Raw genomic sequence first — 23,365 nt, forward strand, 5'->3', positions numbered from 1 at the left:
TCTTGCTCACACTTCTTTGAGAAATAATTATAAATATTTGAAATTCTACGTTAACTCAAGTGCCCTAATCTGAGGAGATTTCGATTGGGGTTGTAACGTAGATTTAGGGTAGGCTTGGAAATGAAAGGCCTATTTTCCGCTTCATGGCCTAGTAATTCGCTGGTTAGAGGGAAATGGGAGTCTAATGGAATTGGATGACTGAGTTGAGAGTGGAATCTTTAGTCGTGTAAGGGTAATGAGCTATTGATGGGGGGAGGGGGGCTGTGTGTTTGGTGAAGGTGCCGAGGGAGACTGTTCTGTCCAGGAAAGGTGCCGAGGGAAGATTTGTTTAGGTGAAAATGGAAGGAAAAGAAAATGAAGCAAATGAAATGCCATAAGGATAAATAGTGGGAGTCTGTGATGTGGATCGAATGTGCTATATGGTCGACAAGGTGGAGGAACAGAACAGAACCTATTAACTATGATATCCACTTTAGCGCAAATTACAAGTAGAGTGTGCTTGAGCATTTGTAATATTAGTGGTGGAATTACTTGCTACTCAGATTTTGAAATTGTTGCAATTGAGTAGTGGGTGATTGCTAGATAAAGACATGAGCAGGGCAATGGGATCCTGCTGATTCGTGTGTGAACTACTCATATTGTTCATTAGCAATGCATCATTAGCACTTCGTATTATATGGCCTGATATTATGAATGCTTTAAATCATTGCTCACTTGTTTGATTGATGCAATGAAATACCCTGAGCTTTGTGCAGGGAAAAGCTGAAACTTGAGGCCCCCGAGCTTTGTGCAGGGAAACTGTGGTCTATGACCGCGATGCCTCAGTGTCGAAACGACAAGTGGTTGAACACATTCACAAATAACAAGAGGCCAGGAATGGTAACCGAGAATGAGGCATTTCGCTGTCCATGAGTTTCTATTGCATTGCTATGACTCGTGAGTACATATAGATCACATGTGCTCCTGGTTACTCTTTTCCATGTCATTTACAGTATGCTCAACTACCTAGAAAGCTGATTAGCTTCGTTTACTATAGCGTGCGTTAGGTCCAGCCAAATAATGATAGAAGATCACTGAGCTTTAGAGGCTAAGTTGAATGTTCCTTGCTGAGCTTTTTAGGTCACCCTTGCGTTGTTTACCTTTTTTTTTTTAGATAGTAGATATGGCAGCTCTACTTTGTTAGTATCGGAGCAGGAGGATCAGAGGTTCAGGATGTTACAGCATCAGTCATGTTACGTAGGATGATCGGAATTTACGTTAGCGATTTCCAATCAAAATTGACCGGATGAACTGAATTGGTAAAAATGCAATAGATTTGAATTTTTTGAACAATATTCCTAAAAGCTACACTATGTGTATGTCCCAATGGATTGATCCGATTTTACTTTTATAGATATGCTTTAGTTGAAGTTTGACAATTTGGCCTAACTGTTTTTGGAAAGATTGACCAAATTGCAAATGGTTGACTAGCTAAAACATGGATTCATATAACATAATCTAGACTGGGTCGAGCTTTTCCTATGCACCTATAGAGTTAAAATGTGCTATAATTTATTTCGGTAGTTCTAACAAAGATGGTCTATCTTTCACATTTGGAATAGTATTTATTATATGACCAAAAAAATATTATTAATTGCGGCTTTTTTTTTTCTTCTCTCAAAAGCCATTTTCATGACTTTACAAGAACCCTTGGAATGAAAAGACAAAACTACCTTCCTTTACGAAAACCCAAGCCAGCAAACTCTCACACGAACCCTAGCCTTCATCGCCAACAAATCCCATCTCTCCTTCAACACACATCACCATCCTTCGCCATCAAACTCCTACCCCAACTTTATAAATCTTCAAGCATCGAAGCTCTCCTGCTTCCTATACCGATTGTTTTTTTACGGATGATCATATTTGATCTATCGTATCGTCTCACATAAAGTAAACAAACTCCATATATTTAATGAAACCAGTACGTTCATCCGCATAGATTAAGATTGACGCTATATCGTCGGCTGTATGGTCTTCCATCCTATTTATACAAAAACCTATGTGACCCACCAAGGTAATTGGCACTACCAGTAGCTTCATCTGGCCCCAATTGAAGCACGTGCATGGATTTGTAACGGTTACAATCAACTTGTATGTATAGCCTAGTCAAGTTATATACTTTGTGAAATTTCTTGAGTGATTTCGTGAACCCAGTTATGTTAAATCACATGGTAACATATAAGCGCAACATGTGTTCTAACGGATGTAGCGGTTCACATGCGAGATCTATATAATATAAGGATTATAGTACATCAAGCTCATGCGAAACTAATACATGCAATATTGGTAGATACTTGATGTGAGTCCCATTCGCCACATGGAACGATACCGTGAAGTCAAAAGAAGTCCTTAATATCCTTAGACTAACCAGCCCAATTCCAATTCGCCCGGTTACCCGCGATCTTGTGCATTATCTTTTAACGACTTCTTTGTCGGGTACCTCGCCGAATTTGGGGTCTCGATCCACAATGATTTCGGCGGTGACGTCATAATAAAGCAATTCACATTAGTGAATGTGCTTTATATTCAAGACACGATCCCTAAAACCGAGGCCCTAGAAAGTGCTATAGCGAGAACACTCCCCTTGGAATCTTGCCAATGTGAGCGTTAGTTTTCAGATGCTTTTTTCATTAACGGAAATGAATAAAGTCGCACCTTGCCTATTGCGCGGAACAAACGATCGAATGATAAAATAAATAGAACAAGAAAATAAATCGGACACCGGATGTACGTGGTTCGATCGTAGAGACCTACGTCACGGGGAGAGCAGCAACAAATTCTACTATAGAGCGAGCGATACACGGAGATTACAGACTACACTCGAGTCACTCAAACACTCTCAATGTTTCCCAAACCCCAATTACATTCAAGAACGCACACAGTATTTTGCCCCAAATTCCTAACGAAATAATCTCTCAATTTTGCAAAGGAATTAACACAAATCTAACCTCAAAATTTAATCGGCTTCGACACTTGAATTCTTGATGTAATTCCACGAACAAAACGAAGTCCCAATGTCAAGTACTCGCTTGGAAATGGCGCTTCAAGATCTTCTACGATTTCTTTGGACGAAATTCACGAGCAAAACCAACGCACCCGCTGCCAAGCACTCAAGAACGGCGCTTCCTCGGTATACATATTTTTTGCATACCTTTTATATATATTTAGCAATCCAAGAACCCAAACAAAGTTGACTTCCGTGTATATCTCACCCTACTAATTTGGTATAAAACAAAACTACTTATCCTTCTGCAACATGGACTCTTACACCAAATCATAGTTTCCGTAACACGCCATCGGACTTTCACAATATTCCAACCTCCGCACTTTCCTTTACTAAGTCGGCTTCCATACAATCAATCTTGGATCGGGTTTCGTTTACGAGCTCAAATTCGAGACATATTTTAACAATCTCCACCTTGGCTCAACATTTGAGCCATGTCACAATCGCTTCGTTAGAATCCGAACTCTACCGCTACTACTATCCCACAGCCCCAATGGGCTCAACCGCCACAGATATCATCCAAATCCATGTTACGCTTGAACTTCGCCATAACCGTGGTGTCGCGACCTAGAAAAAAAAACGGGTTAATTTTCGGGCTAATGGATTATCAGGTTAATTAATTAACTAACCTAACTCGAACTCTCCCAAGTCCATACCAAATCGCAACTTAAGGTTCAAATAATTAACATGCAATGTGATTTGAATTTGGAGTCGCCACTAATCATTTTCGGTAGGTTGATTAGAAACCTAAATAAAATAGCGGGAGAAAACTATCTTATTTCCGCGAACCGGAGATTTTGAATTCGGGGATTTGGTTACGTCAGATTTCTCTAACGCCCTTTCGGTACCATTTTCATGAAAAATATTTGATTTGGCAATTTTGATGGATTTTACTTGAAATTCAAAGATGCAATTTTTTTGATTTTTTCTTCTTTTTTATAGTGATGTAAAACATTGAACTTTGTACGATATACACCATGGATGATTTAGAAAGGAAGAAAATGCAGTCAATCACGAGTATTTATAAAAATAAATTAACACGTAATAATGCTAAAATTTGGAACACGTGGCATGTCTAAAATAAACAAACAAATGTTCATATCAAACGATTACATTTTTGTAGATCGAGATGGAAAGGATTACCTTCTATTACACAAAATTTTACTCACATACACGTTATAGTTCCCTTCAAGATCTCGGAGTTGGAAGAACGCGGCTGTCGTCGAAAATGGCAAGCAATGGCGTTGTTGGGTTGCGAGGGGCGAAATATGTGTCGGGACTCGTCGAAGATGATGCTCGACTAAAACTCTTTTCTTCACTCTCGAATTTTCTCTTCTGATTTTTCTCAAGAACTCTCTTTTTCCTCTCTAAAAATTCCTCTCAAAAACTCTCTCAAAACTCTCTCAATTCTCTTCCACTCCCCCCCTAAAACTCTTCTCAAGAGCTCTCTACCTTCTCTATCACCAAAATTCTCCTCCTCAATTCTCAAGAACTCTCCCTCTTTTATAGCCAAATTTCTCCACCCTTCATTCTTCATCTTCATTTCTTCACCTTCCATTTTCATCTTCCCTTATTCATCTTCATTTCTTCACTTTCCATTTTCATCTTCCCTTCATCACCTTCCCTTCATCATCTTCCCTTCATCTTCCATTTTCATCTTCCCTTCTTCATCTTCTCTTCACCATCTTCCTTTCATTATCTTCTCTTCACCATCTTCCTTTCTCCATCTTCTTTTGGTATTTGCAATGCAGTCCCCGAAGTTTCAAGTATTTGCAATACAGTCCCTGAAGTTTTAAGTATTTGCAATACAGTCCCCGAAGTTTCAAATCTTCTCGGTGTATTTTTCCATCCCGCAAAATTAAGTGTTCTGCTTGCCCAATTATATGCCAATGCAATGTACGCTAAAAATAAATATGTGAGATGATTTTTTATTTAGAACTAAAATTAGTTCTAATTTTTATGCAAAAAATAGATTAGTCAAAATTTAGGCGTCAACACGTGGACCTCATCAGAATACCAACTTTACATGAACTTTTAACTGCTCTACAAGGACATTCTGACACAAGCTCCTTAATTGCGGATAAAGCAAAACCACCGTCGCATCCATATCTGTCGGGAGATCGAACATGTACCTTATCAATATCAGCGATTTAAGCAATCATTGGCTCTACGGGCTTCGCCTCGGTACAAGCACCATCTGTGTCGATTACCACGCTAGTACTCGCTACCTCGGGAGTTTCTGGTTGCAACTCCACCTCAAGCTGAACACCGTCCACAAACACTCCTACCCGGAAGTCTTGGAGACTTGTCAAAGGTAACATTTCTGCTGCGAACAAGTGAATTTATATTTGAGCACTACAACCGATAGCCCCGCTAACCTCGTGCATAGCCATGGAATATGCACCTTGCCCTCTCATCGAGCTTACCATCACTTACTCGATAATAACACGGGCAATCAAACATTCTAAAAGTAGAATAATCAGCAACGTTACCCGACCACACTTCTTCGGGAGTTCGATATCCGATCGCGATCGATGGAGATCTATTCATCGGGTAGCTCGCCATACCAAACGCATCCGCTAGAACTCTTCTAGGCATACCAGCACTAGAGATCATTTTACGTGCCATCTCTAGTAATGTTACGCTCATCAATTCCGCAAACTGTTGTAGTCTACTGGTACTAGTGCGATGTTTCACTATGCCCTTTATCATGCAAAATTTATTTACCAGCTTCGGACAGAACTCCATACTCTTGTCGGTTCGCACATGCTTGATCGACTTACCGGTCTCCGTCTCAATCAAAGCTCTCGATCGCGTATTCCCGACAACAGCATCAAACTTGTGCTTCAACACGATCACCCAAGTCTTCCTCGAGCGGTCGTTAGACCCTCGAACAAATACCGACGTCTCCGGAGCAAAACCCGTCAATGTCTCATCTTGAAGTTCATACAGGCTTCCATGCTTGATTCCTTTCATTATCACCAAGGCACCTCGAACAACCTTTCGAACTCCACCTTGTGAAGAATACCTGCATCCAGTTGAATCTAGGGTACCCAAGGAAATTAAGTTCTTTTTCAATTCTGGAACGTATCTTATTCCGGTCAATGTCCTCACAATACCATCATGCATCCCGATTTTAACATCACCAACACCCACAATATTGCATTCGGCGTTGTTCCCCAACTGTACTTTACTACTATCTATGCACTGATAAGTAGAAAACCAGTTTCTATTTGGTATAGCATGAAAAGAACAACTAGAATCCATAATCCATCCGTCAAATGACGAATTCTCAATGACGGACAAGACACTATCGACACCATCAGAATTTTTCACTACATTTGCAATATCATCCGCAGATTCAACTCTAATTTCCTTACCCTTCTCGTTTTTCAGCTTTAAACAATTCCTTCTAAGATGCCATCTCTTGCCACAGTTCCAACAAACAGCACCGCCGATCCTAGATTGATTGCGTCTATTTGAGCTCATACTACTTCTACTACCACGAGTATCGGTTCTTCCTCTATTTTCACCTACTAAAGCAGTAAATATATATTCGCCAGATTCTCTTCTACGGATGTCCTCACTTAGAATCAAATCTCGAATACCATCAAATGTCAAACTTGTTGACCTAGAGGAATTACTAACGGTAGTAACAGTAGTATTCCAACTATCAGGCAATGAGGATAATATAATCAAAGCACATACCTCATCTTCAAAGTCAATATCAACCGAACTCAATTGACTAACGATCACATTGAATTCATTGATATGATTAGTAACAGACGCACATTCGCTCATCTTCAAATTAAACAGACGTCGCATCAAATAAACCTTGTTGATCGCAGAGGGCTTCTCATACATATCCGATAGGGCTTTCATCAAACCCGCATTGGTCTTCTCTTTGAAGATATTAAACGTGACGTTACGAGCCAACGTCGGTCGAATAACACCCGGCGCTCGTCTATCCAGCAATTCCCAATCGCCTTGCTTCATCGTCTCTGGTTTCTCCCCAGACGGGGGCAAGTGCGGCTTCATTTGATATAGATAATCTTCAATCCGCATCTTCCAGAAACCAAAGTCCTTCCCCTCAAATCCGTCGATTTTCACTTTTACTTCTTCTGTCGCCATTGATTCGCTCGACAAGCCTGGCTCTGATACCAATTGTTGCGCGGAACAAGCAATCGAATGATAAAATAAACAAAACAAGAAAATAAATCGGACACCGGATGTACGTGGTTCGGTCGTAGAGACCTACGTTACGGGGAGAGCAGCAACAAATTCCACTATAGAGCGAGCGATACACGGAGATTATAGACTACACTCGAGTTACTCAAACACTCTCAATGTTTCCCAAGCCCCAATTACATTCAAGAACGCACACAGTATTTTGCCCCAAATTCCTAACGAAATAATCTCTCAATCTCGCAAAGGAATTAACACAAATCTAACCTCAAGATTTAATTGGCTTCGACACTTGAATTCTTGATGTAATTCCACGAACAAAACGAAGTCCCAATGTCAAGCACTCGCTTGGAAACGGCGCTTCAAGAACTTCTATGATTTCTTCGGACGAAATTCACGAGCAAAACCAACGCACCCGCTGCCAAGCACTCAAGAACGGCGCTTCCTCGGTATACATCTTTTTTGCATACCTTTTATATATATATATTTAGCAATCCAAGAACCCAAACTGAAATCTTCAAGGCAAAGATATCCGTGAGAATATTTGCAGAGATATTCCCACCGCTTTGAGAGTTCAAGTTGAATGGGTCAAACAAAGTTGACTTCCGTGTATATCTCACCCTACTAATTTGGTATAAAACAAAACTACTTATCCTTCTGCAACATGGACTCTTACACCAAATCATAGTTTCCGTAGCACGCCATCAGACTTTCACAATATTCCAACCTCCGCACTTTCCTTTACCGAGTCGGCTTCCATACAATTAATCTTGGATCGGGTTTCGTTTACGAGCTCAAATTCGAGACATATTTTAACATTGCCGACTTCGGATAAGACAAGCTGAAGGTCTTTATCATACTCCCAAGAGTTGCAATGCGTACGATGATTTATTGAAGTGGTTGATTCTCTCTATGTCATGTGATTTTCACTCCTAACATAAGAACAATGATATCAATCAAGTGTGTAAGTCTTAGGTTTAAAATTGCCGAGATTCAGGTACGAGATGGTGAAGAGTTTCTACTACACAAACACTATCAATCTCGTAATGTCAGTTTACTCGAAACAAATTTTTATTAGGTCTATCATCTCAGTGGAAAAATTTTCCGAAACCACAATGTAGATCAAAGACTGTGGAAATCCATTCACAAAAGTCAGTCCTCTTTAAGCATGCACATCTTCCATCCACGCAATGATACCTTACTATAGTAAAATAGAGTAGTCAAGGATAGATCCAACAAAATTCCAAGTAACTTTCCACGCACGAAAAAGGTCATGGCCAAAAAGGAAAAGCAAAAGGTCGAATAGCATACGAATTTCTCCTCTCAGGTGTGCATGTGGGCCGGGCCCTGATCAATGAGTATAACCTAGATCTACTCCGCAATTTCTTATTTATGCCATTACGTTCGTACGAAGTCGAAAAGTTTATGAGCCTCGCCCAATGACGGTGAGGTCGGCCCTTGCTAGCCCTTGGCGATAAGCTAAAGTTTAATTACATTTTTCATCAAAATGTGAAAATCAACATACGTTAGTTATCTTCAAGCATCTACGACTAGTTTGTCAACAGACGACCACTCTTCCGCCATTTCATGAAGTATTCTACCTTGTTTAATGACAGTTGCCCTTCTAATTCCGGATAACTTTCCACACATGAAAGAAAGTCACGGCCAAAAAAGAAAAAGCAAAAGGTGCAACAGCACATCAGTTTCTCTTCTCCAGTGTGGCCTGTGTTAGGTCCATTATCGTCCACAATCTGTTCAAGCTCACTTTGGAGCGCATGTGAGCCCTACTCAATAGCATAATCTAGATCCAGTCCGCGCTTTCTTATATCTTCCAATTACTTATGTGCGTAGTCGCAAAGTCAATTCCATTTCAGAAAGTTCAAACCGTTGAGATGCTCTTGTCCTGACGCAATAACAGAGTCTTTATCTTTATATTTCGATACCACCATGATGAAAAAGATGATAGAAACGTAAAGCGTGACAAAAAGGGCGACAGATTGGTTGAAATTGAAGACGTATATTATTACATGAAAGAAGAATGTGAACATCAGGTCGAGGGTGTCGAGCGCCCGCAGACAATCGGCTTGTCCTTTACTTGACGTGAAAGTCTTACCATCCGACGCAAATTAGGTAACTAATATAGGTCTGTGCTTCTTGGCGACCAATGTCCAAATGCAGCGGCTGGTCCTTCACCGGGTGCGGAAGTGATTTTGTCCTAAACATATCAGAGCAATCGTTAGAGTGCATAGGTCAGTTCTAGGGTACACAAATATGATTATTCAAACCCAAGCTGCTCACTAAAGCAACCGTTTAGGGTTTTGAATTCGATACTTCTTGATTTGGACTACAATATCATTTTTTTTTTTGGTAACTTAAATTATATTTTGAGTTTGAATCGTTTAATAATATATATCGATTTGTTAGACCGATTTGTTCAAAGAAAAATCCACGATACGGTGTGCACCGGGCAAGAACTTCTTCCGTTCTGATAATAGCACGGCAGGACGAAAAAGGGGACGCATAATATTTTATGTTTGCTTGTGGGGGCAAAAAAGTCTTTGTACGTGAAAGAGACAAAAAAAATAAATAAATAAATAAGGGGATTTTGGTCTTATTTCCTTTTTCCCTGCAGAAGCCGCGTGAACACAGGGGAAAGAAAAGAACTTGGGGGTCCCACTTTTGTTGACATGCATGGAACGGAACCGTCCAAGAAGCTATCAGCAGGGTCTTATTATCTTTTCGTGAAAGGGCAAACCGGATGCAGTACACCCCGTCGAAAACAGAAGGACGAACAGCGAAGCCAAGGCGCCCGCACGGTGAAGCCCCGTTGATCGCACGGAGGGGCCTGAACGCGACAGATTTTGTGCTTCGTGAGTTTTATTATATTCAATTGAGCTGTTTATTTATAAACATTTTGGGTTTGGATATAATTTAGGTTTGAGAAACACAAGCGTATTGAGCGATTGACAATTTGATTTTCCAATTACGGTGGATTATTCTCACTGGCTCTTCTCGTGGATATAGGTACCAATATTCGGACCGAACCACGTAATCTCTAGTGTCCTTTGTCGTTCATCGTTATTTTTTCTGTGCTTTCATATTGACTCATTTGTAAGATCCTGATTAGTTTCCACTTTATATTACAACACTAGAGTACGCAAATATGATTATTCAAATCCAAGCTTGCTCACTAAAGTAACCGTTTAGGGTTTTGAATTCGATACTCCCTGATTTGGACTACAATATCATTTATTTTTTTTTGGAAAATGAGTACAATATCATTTCAAAATGGATATGTAGCCGTTTGTTCTTGACTGGAATGTAATCTTATTTTAATTCCTACTGAGAACAGGGAAGCAATGTCCCATCTTCTGAAGCAATTACAATCACATCGGGCCATAGAATGCGCATCACAGTTTCCCAAGACCGAAGAACAGAATTCACGAGGTTTTTCTCGAGGGGGGCATGACTTTAATGTTAGGGTATAGACTTATACAAGCATAACACTTGGGGGAGGTAAGAAAGATGCCGTAGACAAACTCCGGAAGCTAATTCGTAGTTCTTCTTAAAGTACTTTTAATGCATGCTATACATTGAATTCTCCAATATTTTATGCGACGTGTGAAAGGTTGTTCGTCCCTTTGTTCTTAAAGTGCACCTTGCGTGGCGTCACTGCTGATCTCAGCTATGACAGCGACCCTCGTGAGATTCTTGGACATCGAATACGTGGAGGGGAAGAAGGGATCCGATGGACGAACCGATGATCAAATAGGGACTCTATAGGATTTAACCAGCTGTGGTTACATAACTTGGGCAAGCCTTACTGGTTGGCTTCTTTAGGGTAAGACAAAATCTAATTCGAGACTTACAAGATGAATGACGGAATTGGTAACTAAAAAGAACTTCCTTTTTGTGGCATTTATTGACACACATTGGCTAGACAGATTCATAAACAAAGTTTACACGATATTCTTTAATTGCATTCGAGTTCTCAATTAGAAAATGTCTCAACTGCATAGTGGAAGGAAATTTTCGAAAGAAACTGCGATGATTGCAGATTTGCTTCATTCCCTAGCCATTTCTTAGGAAAATCATACGTTCGAGTTTCGGGTCTATACGCAACCTCAAACCATTCTCATTTGGTGTTTCGATAAGCTGAACCACAAATATGGGCACCCGACTCGGGCCAATCCCCCCAAAAAAAAAAAAGTCAATTTCGAACCGTTTGGATCGGTTCCAAAATTTTCATTTTTGACAACCCTATCTGCAACCACAAAGCCACAATGCACGGCCATCTCAAACTGTCGGCACAGAAAGAAGTCGGGCAAATCAAGCTCACGTGACCGACGCGTGGTCTCCTTTTGGTTCCAATTGGAACAGTATCTTCCAAGGATGGCCCCTAAAAAGAGCAAACGAAGATCAGTATCTAATTAAGGTTTCTGTACCATTTCCCTTCTCTCGAGGCTACCCTAATTAAGGTCACTTTCCCAGCTGAGATGGGCAGTGACGTCACATTTCAACTTAAAAGCTAAGTAACGTGAAACACATTTTCATTTAATACGAGGACAGCACCATTGAATAGACTTATTTAAATGTCCAACTACTAACAGATCAAGAAAAATCACATGAAGATAAAAAAATATACAAGATATTAATTACTACACCGAATTAGGAGTAACACGTGGAATTCGACCCAACAGAATTAGATGCACCCGCGAAAAGGATGTTTGAAGTCGAACACAAAAATTTAATTTGATAAGTGAACCGAGTCCGCATGTATATAAATAGCATATGAATTCTATTATTTAGTGATGTGTGATACTTCAACAGGAGCAATGTAAAATTAGTAGAGAATTAAAGAGCGTAAAATCGCACCAACTGCTTGTAAGTTTTTCTAAATTATTATTACCTACACCAATCAAAAGTTTGGACTTAACTATTTATAAAACTTGTAGGCACACCATGCATAGTGCACCGTTTATTTACGTACGAAAATGACATATAACAATGTGCACTATCAATTAATATTATCCCCATACCCCAAGCGGAAAGTGTGTACACTGAGTAAACCGTGACATTGATTCTAGGGTTTCACGTGCATGCGGCGCATGAAACCTCGTGACAAGAGACATGCACAGTTTTCATCTTACGTGCTGTCGGGACAAGAATCAATTATTACAGCGACATACGTATTTCCATCAGAATGATAAATAAATATAATAAAAAAAAGCATGCCTGAAAGGCCATTTGGGTAGGAAAGAAAGCAAAAGGTTTCACTCACGTAGATTTTGTCAGTTTGAAATGTCTGATATGAGATCTTTACTCTCATTTCTCAACACAAACAAGAATGCCGTTCGCAGACATGCCCGCTCCATCGCCTCGTATTAAAATCAATCCACTCGACATGAATTATTCGCGCAGAGATGCCAAATTTGAGTCTTGTTATCTCATCACCCATATTACGTAAGAATAATTAATTACGTAAATAGATTCAAAAGATTAAGCCTAGCCAATTACGGTGTTATTGGGTAATACTCTTTTTTTTTGGGTAAGGGTGTTATTGGGTAATACTCTTGTATCCTATTTATTTTAATTCTTTTGTTGATCAATTGAATGTGCCATTGTAATGCACGAACGACATGGATTGAGATACAAGAGAACGGTAGAGGCGATTCTTTATTCGCAATTCATTCCATAAGCTTAATAAATCGATTTTTTTTGTAATAAATCTCTATACCTTCCAGCAGTTTTGTACGAGTTTTCCGTTGCACCCGCATACATGTGCTTTGTTCTCCTAGATTTACTCTTGCAAAATCTGTGCATGCATGCAAAGATAAGTTAACAAAAAGCACCGTAATCTTCTCTGATTCGTTGGCGGTGATCTTCATTTGTCTTCTATGGAGCAAACAAGTGTCACCATTAATGATTCTTCATCGAGAGGCTAAAGCCAAATTGTCAAACTTTTCAACTCGTTTTGGCCCCATCAATCAAGCGATCACATTCTCTTGGCCACACACGTTGAAAAACAAAAACCTTGGTATTCACACTCTCAAGGTTAAATTTCAAAGGCCATTCAGCCCAAACCAAGAGTGACATGTGTGCCGACGTCATTGGTCCAAATACTCTATAAATTGCGCAAACCTCCTGCCACTTCACTTCACTCTTCACTGCCCAAAACTAGGCGAAGACAAAGAAAACCATGTCTCCCAAGTACTTGCTAGCATTGTTCCTAGGCCTCGTGCTCCTCACCACGGCCATTGCGGAGGAGCTCGACCACCACCACCACCCGTTCAAGAAGGAAAGGCCCCGGAAGGGGCACAAGCCGCCCCACGAGCACCACCCCGGCGGCCGCCTCCTCCTGGAGTACGCCGAGGAAGATGGACACAAGCCATTCCCCGAGCACAAACCGCCCAAGAAGGAGGACAAGCCACCAAAGGGTAAGGGAGAGAAGCCGCCGATGGAGCATAGGCCACCCTTTGAGCACCACCCCGAGCCGAAGCCAAAGGGCCCTCCTTTCCACGACAAGCCACCCAAGAAGGGGGACGAGCCACCAAAGGGTAAGGGCGAGAAGCCGCCAATGAAGCCCGAGCCAAAGGGCCATCCTTTCCCCAAGAAGCCACCCCACAAGCCTCCGACTGAGAACTGAAGAAGCTGCCTTGTCTCTCTTGATGGGTTTAATGAACATGTCCATGAGGACTTAAATAAAGTGCACTTTTCCACGTACTTTGTAGACTATGATCTTCAATGCGTTTTTACAAGCGAATGTAGCTCATGCCCCTGGTTTAATCTCATGCATTTTGTCATGAGTTGGCGCTTGTAATTTTTAGTGACCAGTATTTATATATGCTTGAGCTTTGAACTTTCAATTATCCTCACCATTAATTGTACCTTAAGTCCTAAAATCGAGATCACTCTAAGTAATACTTGTATATCCACGCCGCTCGAAAGTGTAATCTTGCACTCAGATTAACACACGTATGTTCACCAAACATGCCCCTTGATCTCACAAAACATTTGCTTGTCACAAATTTTCTGAGAATCTTCTTTCTTTTATCTCGGCACCAATACACACACCAATACACCCACTTTTTCATGGAACATGCTCTACGTGCATCTTCTGGCAAAGAGAAGTATTCCTCTCGTTAAACTGGTCCCTCCAGGGAACTTTGACAGACTCTGGGTTGGGCTTGTGTTAAGCCCATTATGGGCTCAAACCCCAATAAGAACTTAAGTCCTACATCAGATCAGATAGGTTTATAAAAAAACTGGTTGTACAATGTTAGTTTATACAGTGACGTGACAAATCCTAAAAGAGGATTCAAATTTATGAAGTGTATTCAAGTGTAGAGGTTTGCCACAATTACTTTTAAACCTAGCTATAATTTTTCATCTACGTAGCACACTGTGAGTTTTTGTATGTAGAAATATGTATCCGACATAAGTTTTCTCATTTTTTTTTTTAACATACAAGTTGCGCCCCTTTAGTAGGAAGAAGGCCAAATCATGGACATGGAAAACCACGGGCCCGTCTTGGTCATATGACCCTAAAGGGCATTTTTGGCTGGGCTTGGACAAGGCTATTTGATTACCAAGCCAGGCTGGTCGGGCTTATGCCAGGGACCACCTGCCAAACCCTAACACTTCACACATGAAATTATTGTTATGGGTGGACCTGCACCTGAGCAACTGAATTAGCGCTAACCTAAAGGCTCACCCGAGTTCGGACCTGCCAATTGATCACCTCTAACAAGAAGTGAAGTAACTTAGACTCTTTCTCTATTTTCCCTTTTCTCGACTTTTTCCCTAAAGTTAACTTATTTTCTGGATGTTTCCCAAACCTTGACTGCTAAGGTGACGATGGCTTTAATCTTTCTCTCCGTCCAGTGACCGAGTGACTCACTACAGTCCCCTCAAATAGCTGATATTTTTTCAAACTCAGGATCAACTTGGAAAGGATGGAAGTTCAATCCGTTAAATGAGAGACTCCACATCATTGAAGGTGCGCAAAGTGTAATCACCCCGTTGGAGATGCGCAGCAGAAGTTCGATACCTTTACCTGGAGAGTAGCTAAGAGGAAGCCCAAGCTTGAGCCCGTCAAAATATATCGTTAGATTCACTTTTACTCAAAAGTTTAAGTCAATGAATTATGGGCAACTAGGATATATTAATTGCTCAACACTATATTAGTTCTTCAATTTAGAACTTCTCTGATACAATTCACACGTGCATCCTAATAACACCATTCATAAAAGCGAATGTGACACTCACTTAAAACTTAGATATTGGGGTGAGCAATTCCAGGGTAGGTGTCAATTTCATCTAGACCAGGCCCAAATTTTGGAACCTAGAATCTATCGTGTATTCCCTAGAATTGCGTGATCTACTCGGGAAATGATCAATTCCTTTTTTTGTTGTTTCATTTTTTGATTCCTTTCTTTTTGTTTCATTTTAAGGCAAGTAGAATGAAAGGGGAAAAATGACACAAAAATTCTAAATCTATTGTTGCGGCGCCAATTCAGTCATATACCTTTCAATCGGACTAATTTAGTCATAGACCTTTTGTACTTGTGTCAATTTAGTCCATCCGACAAATTTTGATCAAAAATCGCTAATATGGACATTGACCATTCTACGTAGCACGGTTGGCGTGGACTTAGTTATTTTTTAATTATTTTTAAATAAAATTTTTTATATTTTTATTTTTTTTGTTTTCTCTTTCTTTATTTTTTTTTTTCCTTCATTTTGGTTGGCGAGGGTCATGGCCCTTGACAGATTTGGGTGAAGGCTGCCTCGCCCAGAGCAAGCGGGGCTATGAAGACCCCGAGTGAGGGTGCAAAGGCCTTGGGCGAGGGTCTTCGCCACGAGCGAGTGCCATGATCCTCGCCGGTCAAAATGAAAGGGAAAAGAAAAATAAAAAGAAAAAAAGAAATGATACTACGCTATTCAATCTTTTCTATAAAAAATTGTCCATATCAGGTGGCCATGCCACGGAGAGTAGTGGCGTTCGTGCTAGAGATTTCCAGCTAAAATTGATCGGATTGATTGAATTAGCACAAATACAAAAGGTTTATGACTAAATTAATCCAATTGAAAGGGTTTTTTTTACTCAATTGGCACCAATACAATAAGTTTATGACTTTTTTGGTACTTTTCCCAAAATGAAAGTTAAAGTAACCACAAAATTCCCCATCCACCATTAACAACAATCCATAGAAGATGGACACGTAAAACAAAATAAACAATAAAAAGTTCAAAGCACGCAATGTAAAGTTCAGTTCTCTGGTTCTTAGATTCCCACTTCGGTTCCGTTCGGTTCTTACCCAATAACAGGGAACCGAATAGCATATTACATGTTTAACAAATTTGGAGTTAGAAATCAAAACGATTCTCACTGGAACTTGGAACCAAACAGATTCCCACAGCTAGTTTGGTCCGATTCTCGATTTTATCTGGGTCCCATACTCACTCCTACTTAGGAGGTGCCGGACCAAAACAAGAAATGGCGAGTTAATTGATCTACGTACAATAAAAAGTTAATTGCAATGTGATTGAAATCGGGAACAAGTTGTTACATTGGTGAATTTTGGTGGCTCATCTTTAAGTTGGTTAACATACACAAGCAGTGCAAAAAAAAAAAAATTGACTTGAGCATAGATTATGTGCAAAAGAAGGCGAGGCCCACAAACCTAATCGTCAAAACGGACTTTGACATATGAAGAACGAGCCAATAATGGGGCCAATGGGCCTTTTAATGAGCCTCAAAACGTGATGACAAGCTTTCAAGGCCATGGTAAGTTAAATTATGGCTCGAACCACTGGGGATTGCCCTAGTCGCCACTCTTTTCATTTGGAAAAAGGGAGGTAGGGGGGTCGAATCCCCATCTTCGAAGGGAGTGAGATGAGGACGCATCGGGGAGGGACGGGGTTTCATAACCTTCACACGATACATAACGCACACATTGTAACTTGTTTAGCAAAATAGGATACGATATAACCAGACCAAATGCGAATAGGGCCACGGACTAGTTGGCGAAGGCCCAACGTAACAAATGCTTAGCCCAAGATCGACTTGCCTTTCCCCTCCGAGCTACTTTGGAATTTAATTTGTGCCGAGTCTTATTTTTTTTTATTGCAAACTCTTAATTAGCAATGAAATTATCCTTTTCCAACAAAAATAAAGAAAGAAAAACTTTAGTGTCTGGCGTTGTCCTAACTTGGGGGTTTCAAAATTGAATTTATGGTTATTTAAAGATGGATGGGAAATATACGAATTAGGAGCGGCTATTTGATTATAAAAATGTTACAACCCAGGGAAAAATGGACGAAAAAGATGTGTTAGGAGCAATGAAGCGTGTTTTTATTGTGGTACTATAGTAGATTTCGTCGTGAAAGTGAATTTTTGTTGTTGTTTGTTTTTTGTGGTTAGTGCTATAGAAGATTCTAGACGGGTCCCAAGCCATTAGATACAATTACTCCAACTTATTGTTTGACCCACAAAAAGGGCAATGTGGTACCGTTGTTTTAATTTTACCCTCCGTTAAAATCATGTTTAATTTGGGCATTAAATGTCCTATGTGACATATTATATGATAGATCCATACACCATAGAACAGGCACGGACTTGACCGTACGAAGCATTCCTAGAAAATGACCTATCTGCACTGACCCATCTTCTTCTTTCCTTAAGGCCCCACCTGCCAACCCCTCGCCGTGCCCGTTTGGTGCCCTAGCCGGCAAAATCCTCGTGGCCGATGAGTCCATCCCCTCTTTCTGCAAATAAGTGAAGAGGACAGAATTTAATTTTAAATAGAATCCGTTTGATCTAACAATTAAAAAGGTACAATGAGGTCATTGCTAGTGCAAATTCTATGTAAATTAAAGTGATTGGGCAGGGAATGGTAATGGGGTGATGTGGCCACTTTGAGGATTTCCGTATATTATGTTTTCTTCTAGTCTTGAATGTTGGAGTTAGTAACTTAGTGGGCGCCGTAACAGCAATAGTTAAAACATCACGAAAGTACATCATGTGCCAGACTAATCTAGGCTGCGTTCGTTTCACAAAAAATGAATGATTTAAAAAATATTTACTTAAAATTGATCACTTGTAGCATTCGACATAATTAGCAACGAAGAATGTTTTTACTATCGATAACAATATATATCTAAATATTTTCATGGACAGTGAAAATATTTTTATTCATTCATTTTTATAGCTATACGAGCGAAAATTGTTAGGAAAATATTGTCCTAAATCATTCATTTTCTGCAAAGTAAATTGTACCTTAAAGTAACTCAGTTATTCATGCAGTTAATGTTCATGTGTAGAGCTTTAAATTTCTGGAGGAAGCCCCATCCTCGAACAATGAATTATTATCAAAAAAAGAAATTCGATTGAATTCCATCTGTTGGATCTTGAAGTTGATTTGCTTCTACATTTCAATAACCCTTATAGACGGTTCAAACTCATGTGCACTGCAAATATAAAATGGCAACAAGCAGCGTGTGCACTACATGATGTGTTCCCAAAAAGAAAGAGAGTATGACCCATCATTTGCCGATCGAGCATTGGCCATGCATACTATAAAAAGGAAATGAAATTCATACGTACAAGGTACAACTGCTTTAGATTGTTTTGACATGACGCGAAATTAGGTCCAATTCGATAGAGAAAGTATCCTTAAAAAAAAATGTAAATATGCGTCATTCGGTATGCATTTTAGGGTTATATTACAGTTTCACTTAGAATGGGAGACGGTGCTTTCGTGCTCAAATTTGTCCTAAACACTTAGAAAAGTAAGAGGCCGTCATTATTCTCCAAGTTTGTCGATGACGTTCTGTAAAAAAGCCTTCATGTAAGTTTCTCAAACGTCAACTTAATAGACTATTATCTAACCCCAACCATATATATATATATATATATATATATCTCTCTCTCTCTAGACTGTTCAACCATTGGCGCAGTTCTTTCTTGGACATGCCACGTCTAAAGTCGTGGAGGCTCCTAACTCGCTTGAAGTTCGATGGACTAGTCGCGTTTGCTTTTATTCAATTGCGTCCTTCAATAAAAAAAGCAAACTAGGGTTTAGGTTTTGCAGCATCGCAGTCACATGTCCCCCGTCCCCATCGGCCGAACATGCTACAGGCATATCCGCTATTGTTGGTCGCCGTTTCACGCGTGGGAAACCAAGAAATTCAGACGGGTAGTTCGCCGCCTTCGTCTCGAAATTTTCAGTACCCGCAATCACGCATCGATACGCTCCATTAATTCCAGAATCGATATGGATTAAGTTTAATGTATGATGTAAACATCACCCTACAGATATAGATAGAGGGTTTTCGAGAGGAAAACTTTATTTTACAGGCGATTTACCATGAATAAAACTGTTATTAGCGAAAGGAAAAAAAATTACTCTCTATTTTATTACATCAAAAGAGATCAGAAGTAATAAATATGGTGTGCTTGTGGTTTCGTTCACTTTGGTTGGGAGATGACTTTTAACCCACCATCTAGTTCGTCAGAATGAAAAGAATCTCAACCCAAGGAAAAATTAAACTAACAAAATCGTAGCACAAGCAAATTGATGAATTCTATTTGTTATCATTTCAATTCGTGTATATTAAGCCCACACTCAAATAAGAAGCTTAGCATCAACTTGAGAACGTCCACTTTTGCATTTGATATGTACCAACCCAAGGGTGCTATTGGGTCGAATGTTGTCGACACCATTAAATACAGCAACATTGATTCAACTCCATTGTTCGAGGCTTGATAATGGACTCGTGTTCTCCTGAGATTGATCTCTCGAGCTCAAGTTCAATGGGGATAAATTTGCAACAAACTTGAGCTCGACCCCGCCTTTTAACTACATCATTTGTCAATAAGATTAATTCGAAACTCAAATTGAACTCGAACTCATGCTCAAATTCTGAAAACTACAATATTTATGAAAAATTAACAAGTTTTATCCATTTAATCATGACTATATATTTACATATACGTGTGCTAAACTTATGTTGATCCAGACCAAAAAAAAAAAAAAATGTATGTTGATCAGTTCCGTATCGATAGGACTCGAGCTGAGTTTGAGTTTTAAGTCGAGTTTGAGTAATCTGCCAGTCGAACTCAAGTAGCTCATGAACAAGCCGACTCGCATGCATGTTTATTTTTCAGGCACGGACAAAAGAAGTTTTGAAAGCAACCATACCGCAATAGAGCAGCTGTTGTGCTCCTGCGTACGTTAGGTCAAAAGCCAGATCTCATCTAAGTCTAAGAAAGTAGGTCGGATTAGAGGACGCGGCCAATGATCCTTGAAACATGCATGAGAAAATGAAGGTCGAACCTAAACGAGGAATCATCGGCAGATTCTAGGGTTTGCTGGTTAGGCAGGCTACGAAAGTTGGGGGGCCGGTTTAGGTTTAGTTTTTTCCCTAATTGAAGGGAAATTTTTTATCAGTTCCGCAGCAGATTCTAGGAGTATTAGCTCATAAACCCGCTCCCCTCAGTGACTTTTCTTTTGTCAAACCATATCCATGATCAGGTCTAGTTTTACACCTGAGAGTCATCATCTACACATCATTTCAACAATCTAATTGTCAAAATTACTAGTTCTACCACACATTTATCTAATAGATTTTCGTTGTGGTATGAACATCATTGTCGTGGAAAGAGAAGCACGGGATCAACCGCAATAGCGAAATCAATGGAGAAGTATGCGGGAAATAGAGAGAACAACGCATTAAAAAATTGGTCCAATACTAAAAAAAACCTCTAACTTTAGCATTTGTGACAATTATATCCAAAACTTTTTTTTGTCTCATAAAAAACCTCCAACTTTTACTTTTGTCTCAATACTACTCTAAACTTTTATTTTTCTCCTAATTTTACCGACCTAGTATAAACAAAACCTCAAATTTAGCATATGTCCCATATTATATCCAGAACTTTTTTTGTCTCATAAAAAACCTTCAACTTTTACTTTTGTCTAAATTCTACCATCGTTGGCCTTCTGTCTATAACCACCATTAGTTAATCTTACGTGGTATTTTCACGCATTAATGAATTATACCTCAGTAAAGCTGACATGAAAAAAATCCTGAACTTCTTTTCTGTTATTTGCTTCCCATACATATCGCCGAGAGATACATACTCACTCAACATAGCCCGTTTCGTATTTTCTTCGGCACTCAACAGCCCCAGTAATGACTAGACATTGAGATATTCAGATGAATTATTTAAAATCTCGTCATCCTTGAAACCTACTGTTTATAAATTTTGAAGATTCATTGGTAAGTTCGGCAAACAAATTCGAGTCACGTATGATTAACTAACGGTAATTATGAATGGAAAGGCGACGGTGGTAGAATTGGGATAAAAGTAAAAGTTGACGTTTTTTATGAGATAAAAAAAAGTCTTGGATATAATTGGGACATATGCTAAAGTTGAGAGTTTTTTTGGGTATTTGACTAGTAGAATTGGAACAAAAGTAAAAGTTGAGGCTTTTTTATGAGACAAAAAAAATTTTGGATATAATTGTCACAAACGCTAAAGTTGGAGGTTTTTTTGTGTATTAGGCATTAAAAAATTATGGCTCAGTTCGAGTGTTTGGAACCTAATCCATGGTAGAGCGAAGACGATAAATCTACTATTTTATGATAGAGATACAAGTTTGGATCCAAAATTCTCTCGAGCTCAAGCCACAAATGGCATTCACTCAATCCACACACTGTTTCAGTCAATCTTACAAGTGTTTTCCTAATAAAAAGACTTATGAGAGACTCTCGAAACAATCTCAAGAGGCTCTGATACGTATCATCTCTATGCATGCTCAAGAAAGGTCGAAATTAGGTTTTAAATCGCAAGTCTCATCCTCACGAGGTGCCAGCCCGGCATTAGAATGGGCCGGCCGCTCCCTATTTTACCAGTATGAAACTAGGTTTCTAGAGAACTGTCATTTGATATTTTCGATTTTTGTAAGTATCATGGTTTTTATTATTACTTACTTTTATGCTGTAATAAACACATAACATAAAAAAAGCTTTTACCGTTTTCACTGTAGTACGTATTAATTATCAACTTGATAGCTACTTTCTACAAGCAAATATCGTCATGCTAATAGGCCGAGAGCATAACAACCAATCGTGCAACAAAAGATGCTGTTAATGTACAATTGGAGTGACTATTTACCCTTTACAAAGTTCATCATTAATTTTCACCTTTAATGTGAATTGAATTGTTACCTTCTCTAAATTTAACGTAGTAATTTATTTTTGTCAAGATATTGAAAAAGTGGAACCTAAAGAAAACTTGAGGCACTTACAATGGTTATTGGAAAAAAAAGAAAAAGGGAGTGAGCAGAATGACCACGAAAGCCTCGAATGCAATTAATCTATCAGAGAATGTGAAATTGAATATAACAAGAGAAGTCGAAGCTTCAGCCACATTTGACCTGCAAACCCTAACGTATTACCCATGAACTTTCCAGGTCATGCGTGGTAGGACAAAGTCAATCAGACCTCATTTTGGTGAACAGTCTTCCTTACGTGTCGTCCCAGGATTGTGGAATCAAGAGAAGTCAAAGCCTCATGTCCCCATTGTCAAACAATTAAAAAGAAAATATGACGACATTAAGGTGTGAAACCCACCCGAAAGAAAATTCTCTTACTCCATGATTAGCCGCAAATTCTCCCATTGACGCAAGATTCACGCGTAGATCAATACTTCTCAAATGCGTGTTGACACCGGCCCTTATGTCATCAAATTACAAGTTACAACCAGACAATTATCATCTTGAAACTATAGTCAATTAGTGGGGTTATTAGTACTTTAATTATGGAATTTGCTAATAGAAGAAGAAGAAGAAAAGAAGCTTCACGTATACAGTACCTCACCGGCCAAAACGAATAGAACTTCCTCAATGTTCGAAACGGAAACCCTTTTTCCAACTTTTCAACTGCAGAGACGTCGCAGCAATTGACGCGATTTTGTCGATGTAGATTAAGGAAATTGTTTAATGTTAAGTTGACAATGACATGTCATGCATGATGTAGTGTAAACCCTAACATAGACTCAGTCGAAGGAGACTACGACTGGAATCGAACTCATGCCTGTTAGGCCGAGGACGTGTATAAAAGGGTGTT

The 23,365-nt window shown here is 39.5% G+C and overlaps 1 protein-coding gene across 1 annotated transcript in view; it reads left to right on the forward strand.

The window, feature by feature from the left end:
* The window catches only part of LOC115750635 (early nodulin-75-like), a 31,734-nt gene extending 17,637 nt beyond the window's left edge, over nucleotides 1–14,097 (forward strand). Inside the window, exons 2-3 of the mRNA XM_048275395.1 lie at nucleotides 2,690–2,694; nucleotides 13,575–14,097. Of these exons, the coding sequence (XP_048131352.1) occupies nucleotides 2,690–2,694; nucleotides 13,575–13,874 (305 nt within the window). The 3' untranslated portion in view covers nucleotides 13,875–14,097. The remainder of the gene's footprint in view (nucleotides 1–2,689; nucleotides 2,695–13,574) is intronic.
* The last annotated feature ends 9,268 nt before the right edge of the window (nucleotides 14,098–23,365 follow it).

Source organism: Rhodamnia argentea, chromosome 1, assembly GCF_020921035.1.
Source record: "Rhodamnia argentea isolate NSW1041297 chromosome 1, ASM2092103v1, whole genome shotgun sequence".
Taxonomy (NCBI): domain Eukaryota; kingdom Viridiplantae; phylum Streptophyta; class Magnoliopsida; order Myrtales; family Myrtaceae; genus Rhodamnia; species Rhodamnia argentea.